This window comes from Lipotes vexillifer, unplaced genomic scaffold, assembly GCF_000442215.2.
Source record: "Lipotes vexillifer unplaced genomic scaffold, Lipotes_vexillifer_v1.1 scaffold35, whole genome shotgun sequence".
Taxonomy (NCBI): domain Eukaryota; kingdom Metazoa; phylum Chordata; class Mammalia; order Artiodactyla; family Lipotidae; genus Lipotes; species Lipotes vexillifer.
In genome coordinates this window covers 1120834-1131656 of record NW_006780561.1, presented here as the reverse complement: position 1 = coordinate 1131656, position 10823 = coordinate 1120834, and the positions used below count along the sequence as shown (strand labels likewise).

Here is a 10823-nt window from a genome sequence, read left to right as displayed (position 1 = left end):
TCCTGCTGACTTAAATAAGTTGATTCTCTCCTGAAAATTCTTATAATCACGTTTCCCCATGTTGTTTTCTATTGCTGACCAGCTTTTGTTTCTTTTAATGTACTATATTCCACTACGAAAATAACGCAGGAGCGCTATGTAGTTAAGAGCTTACAACTCACTCAGTTTCACCTCTCAGCACATATTTGTCAAAGAAGGAAGGAGAGCCTGGGGGAGATGAGAGAGAGAAAGTGTGACCGCAGTGCAAGGCACTGACCTCAGTGCAAGGCACCCAAGTTCCCATGCGTTTTGGGGGAGTACTGAAAGTTGGTGAATACAAAGCAGATTATCACTCAGGAGGCCCAAGCTTGAAAACTTTCTGCATATTTTAAGACTCAAGGCAGGTCAAATTCACCCGAAGCGACCTCAGTCTACCTCTTTCTTTTTTAACTGTGATATAATTGACATATAACATTGATTTAATTTTAGGTGTACAGCATAATGATTTGGTATCTGTCTATATTATGAAATGACTACCACAATGAGTTTAGTTAACATCCATCACTTCATATAGTAACAAAATATTTTTCCTGTGATGCGACTTTTAAGGTCTACTCTCTTCACCACTTTCAAATCTACAACACAGTATTATTAACCCATGCTGTACATCCCCGGGACTCAATTTATTTTATTATTGGAAGTTCACACCCTTTGACCAACCTCACCCATTGCGCCCACACACCCAGCCAACCTCAGTCCAGTTCTTAAATATTGGCAAACTAGATGGTTCAGTCCTAAGGCAAATAAGCTACAGTTATCTGGGTTTGGCATGCAAACCACTGGCGGGTTGAAACAATGTGCTTGAAAGTCTTTAAACTATGAACATGAAATAGGTCTCCAGTTGTATTTAAATGGGGGGGAAGCGGTTTGTGTTCATTATTCCCTCCCAATGCTGACCAAAGGCTTTTTCCAGACACAACTCCAGCACGTATCGTACTTTACATTTTATAGATGCTTCATGTGCTTGACCTAGTCTGGTCCTTAACAAGCCTCTCAGGCAGGTGAGGCAAATGGAAGGCACCTCATTTTGCAGATGAGGGCACTAATGTTTTGCAGAGGAAACTGGCTTGTCCGCGTGGCGACGGAGGTAGGGCCGTGGGTTTTATTTATTTTTTAACATCTTTATTGGAGTATAATTGCTTTACAATGCTGTGTTAGTTTCTGCTGTATAACAAAGTGAATCAGCTATACGTATACATATATCCCCATATCCCCTCCCTCTTGTGTCTCCCTCCCACCCTCCGTATCCCACCCCTCTAGGTGGTCACAAAGCACCAAGCTGGTCTCCCTGTGCTATGCGGCTGCTTCCCACTAGCTATCTAGTTTACATTTGGTAGTGTATATATGTCCATGCCACTCTCTTGCTTTGTCACAGCTTACCCTTCCCCCTCCCTGTGTCCTCAAGTGCATTCTCTACATCTGCGTCTTTATACCTGTCCTGCCCCTAGGCTCTTCAGAACCTTTTTTTTTTTAAGATTCCAAATATATGTGTTAGCATATGGTATTTTTTTTTACTCTTTCTGACTTACTTCACTCTGTACGACAGTCTCTAGGTCCATCAACCTCACTACAAATAACTCAATTTCATTTCTTTTTATGGCTAATATTCCATTGTATACATGTGCCACATCTTCTTTATCCATTCATCTGTCGATGCACACTTAGGTTGCTTCCATGTCCTGGCTATTGTAAATAGTGCTGCAATGGACATTGTGGTACATGACTTTTTTTTTTTTTTAACATCTTTATTGGAATATAATTGCTTTACAATGGTGTGTTAGTTTCTGCTTTATAACAAAGTGAATCAGTTATACATATACATATGTTCCCATATCTCTTCCCTCTTGCGTCTCCCTCCCACCCTCCGTATCCCACCCCTCTAGGTGGTCACAAAGCACCAAGCTGGTCTCCCTGTGCTATGCAGCTGCTTCCCACTAGCTATCTAGTTTACATTTGATAGTGTATATATGTCCATGCCACTCTCTCACTTCGTCCCAGCTTACCCTTCCCCCTCTCCATGTCCTCATGTCCATTCTCTACATCTGCATCTTTATACCTTTCCTGCCCCTAGGATCTTCAGAACCTTTTTTTTTTTTAGGTTCCATATATATGTGTTAGCATACAGTATTTGTTTTTCTCTTTCTGACTTACTTCACTCTGTATGACAGTCTCTAGGTCCATCCACCTCACTATAAATAACTCAATTTTGTTTCTTTTTATGACTGAGTAATATTCCATTGTATGTATGTGCCACATCTTCTTTATCCATTCCTCTGTTGATGGACACTTAGGTTGCCTCCATGTCCTGGCTATTGTAAATAGTGCTTCAGTGAACATTGTGGTACATGACCGTTTTTGAATTATGGTATTCTCGGGTATATGCCCAGTAGTGGGATTGCTGGGTCGTATGGTAGTTCTATTTTTAGTTTTTTAAGGAACCACCATACTGTTCTCCATAGTGGCTGTATCAATTTACATTCCCACCAACAGTGCAAAAAGGTTCCCTTTTCTCCACACCCTCTCCAGCATCTATTGTTTGTAGATTTTTTGATGCTGGCCATTCTGACCAGTGTGAGTTGATACCTCACTGTAGATTTGATTTGCATTTCTCTAATGATTAGTGATGTTGAGCATCCTTTCGTGTGTTTGTTGGCAATCTGTATATCTGCTTTGGAGAAATGTCTATTTAGGTCATCTGCCCATTTTTGCATTGGGTTGTTTGTTTTTTGGAAATTGAGCTGCATAAGCTGCTTGTAAATTTGGGGGATTAATCCTTTGTCAGTTGCTTCATTTGCAAATATTTTCTCCCATTCTGAGAGTTGTCTTTTCGTCTTGTTTGTGTTTTCCTTTGCTGTGCAAAAGCTTTTAAGTTTCATTAGGTCCCATTTGTTTATTTTTGTTTTTATTTCCATTTATCTAGGAGGTGGGTCAAAAAGGATCTTGCTGTGATTTATGTCATAGAGTGTTCTGCCTACATTTTCAGTTTATTGGTTTATTTTTGTTTTGAGGTGCAGGTCCTGTCCCTATTCTTTTGTCTCTGTTTTTTCTTTTGCCCTACCCAGGTATGTGGGGAGTTTCTTGCCTTTTGGGAGGTCTGAGGTCTTCTGCCAGCATTCAGTAGGTGTTCTGTAGGAGTTGTTCCACATGTAGTTGTATTTCTGATGTATTTGTGGGGAGGACGGTGATCTCCACTTCTTACTCCTCCGCCATCTTGAAGGTCTCATCAGGCCATGTATTTTAATTCCTTGTCCTGTGTTCTTTCCACCACAAAACACCCACTATCTTCAAAAGATATAAAATCAACAAGTTGGTAAATAGGGGCACATCTCCACCTGCCTTACTTCTCTCACAAACAGAAATCGATGCAGCCAACTTTTGGGACCCAGTAACGCCAGTGCCAGGAGCCCTGTTCTTACCTCTGTGTGATCCTCTGAAAGTCTGTGTCTAAGTGAAGAATTAAATCATTATCCAGCCAATGCAAAAGGGAAGAAAAGTGTTGTCCAGAAAGAATGTCTATTTCCAGTAACTAAATGCTTGGAACATACAGAGTATGATGTTTTACAAAGCCTTCCCATTTGAATCTTTTATTTCTTAAGCAACAAAATTATATGTTGGCAATTCAACCAAAATGATGAGCTCACCTGTGACTTGTCCTCGGTTTGGTTTGAGGATGTGAATGGAATTAGCACAATGTTTTAGTTGAGAAAGAGACTCGCCATATGTTAGAGGTGAAAGGAACCTTGGTAATGATGTAATCCAAATTCCAAGGGGGTTGACGGATATCACCCAGGTAATTGTTTGGAATTTCCACTTCATTTGCAATATGCAAACATAAGTCTATTTGCTGGAGCCCAAAGAGCCAGCTCTGGAGGCTGGTTATTAGGGGTGACAGGATTAAAAACCTAACTTGTGCATGGTTATAATAAATGAAGCAGTACGTAAATGCCATAAGGGTTTGCTGTACCAAAGTAAATATCCATGTTTAGAGGTGTATCCTGTAGCTTAGAGCAAAATTTCACATATGTTCTATTTATTGTGTTAAAAAAAAAAAAAAACTCCACCATAAAACAATAACCTTGCATTTGGCTTATTGCATCAAACATCATCCTTGGTATATATTGAGTAATTTGTCTAAGGTGCTGTCTTTCTTGGAGAATTCCAAGTTTCACAAGATGTTTAAAATAAACCATTCCTTTACATTGATAGCAAATGGGTTTTGACAGATTGAACATGAGACAGAAAATAATGCACTGCAATACCTTATAGTTTAACATGAATGTGGGGTTGCTAAGGGCTTGAGTGTTTGGATTTTTTTTCTTTAGTAGTTCCTTTTCTTCAAGAATGTCCTTCAAATCATGCTGTGCACATGCTAAATTTTCAGGTGTTAAAAGTAGCCATATTCATTAAGTTGCCATCAACCAGACCACAGACTAAATTAGAACTATACAATGTTCATTATTTCCCAAAATTACATACGAAAGTAAAATGACCTACAATCTAGGTCAGATTGTGGAGTCATGGAAAAACTGAAGGTCCACCTTGGATCTTCCACTTTGTTCTTTGTCTAAAAGGTTGGAAGGTAGTAGAATGGTTTCATTTGTATTTCTACTTTTCTCTTGCTCTTGGAGGTGATAATCCTAAATAAAATGCATCCAAAACAGGCAGGTGAACAGGTAAGAAGATATGGAAAATCTAGAATATGGATTATCAGCACAAGAATGCTGGCAGCAATCCCAGTACTTAAAATGCCCAAAGGTATATCAGGAACAGTGTGACCTTCTAGAAAATACAGAGGAACCTAGTTCCTTATGGTAAGAACATAAGAGTAAATGGAATCTGACCAATGCTTCCTAGGAATATTTAAGTGACAGAATATTGTAAATGTCCCCCTTCCATTGGCCCCTGAGGGTAAAGCTTTGAGGTGAGCATTCCCAACTTCTCCTTAATAAACCCTCTGAATCCATTATCCATGGGTTTATCTAAACCTTCTTGAGGGGATTTCTAACTTTAGCCTTCAAAGTCTCTGGAGTAGATGAAGAGAACCTTTATTCTACTGTCATTCATTGATCCACATTTTTAAAGAAACTCCTGAAGTATACTCAGGTAAAAAGTACTTAGTTTTGTTTAAGAAAAAATTATAAAACACTAGTAATTCAGTACTGTTCTTTAAGTTACGAAAACTTAAATCTTTACTTCGTTTCTGCAGTGCATTCTGGAACAAACTATGCTTTTCACTCTAAAGTGATTTAAGAGGAAAGATGGGAGCTGGAAGAAACAGGAAGAAAAAACAATGAAAGGTATAAATGAGGCATAAGAGGAGAAAAGAGCAAGGGTAAGGAGAATAACCCAGAAGTAGAGAAACTTAGAAGGATAAAGAGGAGAGAAGTTCAGAAGTCCTGATTCAGTTATAGATAATTTTTTCACAGTCTCATGTTTTCTGAGATGTGTGGCCTCAAGATATTTAACCATTGTCTACTGAATGCTGAATTTCTAAATTAAACAGTGTCAGGATATTTTTCTCAGAGCTACAAATAATAACTGAGACCAGTGATACCTCTTGAGGTCATTGGCAAAGGTCAGATGAAACCAAGCCAGACCTAATCTAGGTAAGAGAGGCTTCCTGCTTCACCAAGAATCATGTGTTCCAGATGCACAATCTGTACTAAGCAGAGAAGTGCTTTATTCTGTTGCCCTCAAACCTTCATCTTCATGCTTTGCCTTATCAATCTAGAACACTGGGTTACAGTGAGGAAATCCCTGCTTAAGCTGTCTATACCCTGCATGGTTTTTACAGATTTCCCACATACCTGTTCTTGGTCTTCGTCCTTCCAGACTGAAGTCCTGTTCATTTCGGCCTCTAACACTATGAGTAATTTTCATTTATTTAGTGATGTCTGTGTGCCGGGTAATCTTCACAACAGCCATGAAATAACTACGATTGTTGTCTTCATTCGACAGATCTGTAAACCGAGACATAGAGAGGTTAAGTAACTTGCCCAAAGTCACACAGTAAAGCGATAAAGCCAAGCTCAGAGGTCAGAATGACTGACTCCAAAATTCAGTCACTGATCCTCTTTTTACTTCTTATTGAGCGCTTCCTCTCTCCTTCCACATCTGATATGGTGCGGCCCTTCCTCTGCCCCACGGGGATCCCTGAACCGAGATCACCATGGACAATCTTCAAGTTCTTTGTTCTGAAACCTTTCTCAACTGAATGAAGTTAGCTCATAACCCTCCTCTCCCACCAGAGGCTGGCCAGAAGGCCACATAGCCCAGGATGGAGGCTCCCTCACTTCAGTGCTCACCACACAAATCGCACTTGTTCTATGGAAACATTGTTGTACTGAGGCCATATTATCTCTCCACGCATAGGTCTGCATTTGCGTTTTTAGCTGTAGAATAAAACTTCTGGCCACCATGAATTTTTTCTAGCTAATATAACATGTATGGCAGTTCATGTAAGGAAACATAAACTGGGTGGTTAAGAGAGAAAAATTACAAATAACTCAGAGAGGAGAGATGACTATTCCCCGAAAACTCTTCCTAAGGTGCCAAAGAACAAGGGGCAAGGGGGGGGGGGGGGGGGATGGATTTTTTTCAAGTGGCTTAGACCCTAGAATTAAAAAGAATATTACAGGGCTTCCCTGGTGGCGCAGCGGTTGAGAATCTGCCTGCTAATGCAGGGGACACGGGTTCGAGCCCTGGTCTGGGAGGATCCCACATGCCACGGAGCAACTAGGCCCGTGAGCCACAACTACTGAGCCTGCGCATCTGGAGCCTGTGCTCCACAACAAGAGAGGCCGCGATAGTGAGAGGCCCGCGCACCGCGATGAAGAGTGGCCCCCACTTGCCACAGCTAGAGGAAGCCCTCGCACAGAAACGAAGACCCAACACAGCAAAAATAAACAAAATTAATTAATATATATTTAAAAAAAAAAAAGAATATTACATTAGGCTTCTTTCTATTATTGTTAATTTTTACTGAGAGTAGAGTTGCTTTACAATGTTGTGTTATCGTCTTGCTGTACAGCAAAGTGAATCAGCTGTACATATATGTATATCCTCTCTTTCTTGGATTTCCTTCCCATTTAAGTTACCACAGAACATTGAGCAGAGTTCCCTGTGCTGTACAGAACGTTCTCATTAGTTATCTATTTTATACACGTTAGGCTTCTGAGTGAAATGAACTCATAAAAAGTGAACATATTTGTATTAGTTGGAGAATTTGGGGTTGTAAAGTTACCTTCTTGGAATACCTTTGCGCAAGACATATCATTTAAAGAATGGTGAACCCATATGTCTCCGAGCTGCCTAAGCAACTAAGAGGCCTTGCTGACCTGACTTTCTTTTCTTTTCCAGATCTTGGCTATCGTGTCCATCTTGTTCATCGTACTCTCCACCATTGCGCTGTCTCTCAACACGCTACCAGAGCTGCAGGAGATGGATGAATTTGGACAGCCCAATGACAACCCCCAGTTAGCCCATGTGGAGGCCGTGTGTATCGCCTGGTTTACCATGGAGTACCTTTTACGGTTCCTATCCTCACCAAATAAATGGAAGTTCTTTAAGGGCCCACTGAACGTTATCGACTTGCTGGCCATCTTGCCATATTACGTCACCATTTTCCTCACGGAGTCCAACAAGAGCGTGCTGCAGTTCCAGAACGTGAGGCGCGTGGTCCAGATCTTCCGAATCATGCGTATCCTCAGGATCCTGAAACTCGCCAGACACTCGACGGGCCTGCAGTCCCTGGGTTTCACCCTCAGGCGGAGTTACAATGAACTGGGCTTGTTGATACTGTTCTTGGCCATGGGGATAATGATATTCTCCAGCCTGGTATTTTTTGCCGAGAAGGACGAAGATGCTACCAAGTTCACCAGCATCCCGGCCTCATTTTGGTGGGCCACCATCACCATGACCACTGTCGGCTACGGTGACATCTACCCAAAAACATTATTAGGGAAGATCGTGGGAGGCCTCTGCTGTATTGCGGGTGTTCTGGTGATTGCCCTTCCCATCCCAATCATTGTGAACAACTTTTCTGAGTTCTACAAGGAGCAGAAACGCCAGGAGAAGGCCATTAAAAGGAGAGAGGCTCTCGAGCGGGCCAAGAGGAATGGAAGCATCGTTTCTATGAACTTAAAAGATGCCTTTGCTCGCAGTATGGAACTGATAGACGTGGCTGTGGAGAAGACGGGAGAGTCGGCCAATACAAAAGACTCCACGGGGGAAAACCGCCTCTCTCCAAGCCGGTGGAAGTGGGCCCGGAAGGCTCTGTCGGAAACAAGCTCCAACAAGTCTTACGAGAATAAGTACCAGGAGGTCAGCCAAAAAGACTCCCACGAGCAGCTGAACAACACTTCTTCCTCCAGCCCACAGCATCTGAGTGCCCAGAAACTGGAGATGCTGTACAACGAGATCACCAAGACGCAGCCTCACTCCCACCCGAATCCCGAGCGCCAGCAGCAGCCCGAGAGGCCGTCTGCGTACGAAGAAGAGATAGAGATGGAGGAGGTGATCTGCCCGCAGGAGCAGCTGGCCGTGGCGCAGGCCGAGGGCATCGTGGACATGAAGAGCACCTCCAGCATCGACAGCTTCACGAGCTGCGCCACCGACTTCACAGAGACCGAGAGGTCGCCCCTGCCGCCACCCTCCGCTTGCCACCTGCAGATGAAGTTCCCACCCGACCTCGCCCGGATAGAAGAGCACCAAAGAGCCAGGGCCCCCCCATTCCTCACCCTGACCCGAGAGAAGATGCCCGCGGCCAGGGACGCCAGCCCGGAATACGCTCCAATCGACGTAACTGTGAACCTCGACTCCAGCGGGTCCCAGGGTGGGCCCCACGGCCCCTCGCAGTCGGACAGTGCCGCCGAGAGCCCGAGGAGCTCGCTGAAAGGCAGCAACCCACTCAAGTCCGGATCGCTCAAGGTGAACTTCAAGGACAACAGAGGCGGGGCCCCGCAGACCCCACCCAGCACGGCCAGGCCACTGCCGGTCACCGCGGCGGACTTCCCACTCACCGCCCCGCAGCTCATCAGCACCATCCTCTTAGAAGAAACCCCCTCCCAGGGAGACAGACCCTTGCTGGGCGCCGAGGTTCCGGCACATTGTCAGGGACCCTCCAAAGGGCTGACGCCTCGGTTTCCCAAGCAGAAACTCTTTCCTTTCTCATCCAGAGAGAGGAGGAGCTTCACGGAAATAGACACGGGCGAAGACGATGATTTCTTAGAGCTCCAAGGGACCACGAGGCAGGACAAGCAGGCAGACTCCAGCCCGAACTGCTTTGCAGATAAGCCTAGTGACGGAAGAGACCCTTTGCGAGAAGAGGCCTCTGTGGGCGCTTCCTCTCCACAGGACACAAGTCACAACTGTAGGCAAGGCATTTACCATGCTGTGGTGGAAGTAAAAAAGGACAACAGTCAAGAAGGGTGCAAGATGGAAAACCACTTGTTTGCCCCAGAAATTCATTCCAACCCAGGAGACACAGGTTACTGTCCCACACGTGAAACCAGCATGTGACTAGTTACAAAGGCAATAATAAAAACAAAAACAAACAAACAAAAAACTTGTTTCTTAAAAATGCGGTTAATAATGCCTGTGAACTAAAAAGTGGGAAGCCCCTCCCCCCAAAAAAGTGCATAAAATGTTATTTTTGCATGGCATGGACAGTTTAGTTTAAGTACTGTTTAAATAAAGCATCAAGACTGCATTTTGTAACAAACAAACAAAAATGACTGAAGAACAGTGAACAAATAAAGAGAGCTCTATTACGAACCCGGTATTCTGCAATGTCTGACATTTTTGATCCTTTCATTTCAAATTGTAGACAGAGTTTAGACTTTGAGATTTTTCCGTTACAATGAATTTTAGAATTTGCACATGAAAGGATGAAATGTCATTGCATGAGTTCGTAATTGCCAGGCAAGGTGCTTTGAGCTTGCAAAATGGGTAACTTTGTAAATAACGGGGCTTGGGATGCCAAAGTGTCAAGAACAGATGGAAAGAAGTTCTGAGACACAGGCACCTCCTTCACAGCTACTGCCTGGAGGAGCTGTACAGACTTCTTGTTGCAAAATTGCAACCTTTTCTTAAAGCATCCCACATATCTTGCTTTGGGTTATAAAGCTCTTATAAGTACATCTGTTTAAAGGAATACAGTATTTTTATTGACTTGTGATATAATTCATAGGGTGCATTTTTCTTTTTTGCTTCTGCTTAGTTGTGGCATTTGTGGGTTTATTTATAAATCATGGAAATAGGCAAGATGTAATGACCAGATATCCAAAAACTTGGAATTGCAGTTTGAAATTTTGCCAGTCAATTATATATCACTAATATCATGGGGAAAAGTATGTACCATGCCACAGCCTATTACAGAAATGCATTTTTTAAAAACCTGAACATACTTAAAAGGTGATATTACACAACTAAACTTTTTTTTTAATGTCCCTCCACTTTTGGAAAGCAGTTCTTTAAAAAAAAAAAAAAAGAAAGAAAGAAGGGGACTTCCCTGGTGGCACAGTGATTAAGGATCCATCTGCCAATACGGAGAACATGGGTTCAACCCCTGGTCCCAGAAGATCCCACATGCCGCAGAGCAACTAAGCCCATGCACCACAACTACTGAGCCCGGGCGCCTAGAGCCCGTGCTCCGCAAGAAGAGAAGCCACCGCAACGAGAAGCCCGCGCACCGCAACGAAGAGTAGACCCCGCTTGCCGCAACTAGAGAAAGCCCGCGCACAGCAATGAAGACCCAACGCAGCCAAAAATAAATAAAATTTTTT

The 10823-nt window shown here is 43.2% G+C and overlaps 1 protein-coding gene across 1 annotated transcript; it reads left to right on the top strand.

Annotated features, from left to right (window-relative positions):
* The first annotated feature begins 6080 nt into the window (after nucleotides 1-6080).
* On the top strand, nucleotides 6081-9677 carry KCNB2 (potassium voltage-gated channel subfamily B member 2). The gene is made up of 2 exons (XM_007453720.1): nucleotides 6081-6161; nucleotides 7399-9677. Exons 1-2 carry the CDS (start codon nucleotides 6081-6083, stop codon nucleotides 9556-9558), a joined length of 2241 nt encoding a protein of 746 aa, XP_007453782.1. The 3' UTR covers nucleotides 9559-9677.
* Nucleotides 9678-10823: the final 1146 nt, after the last annotated feature.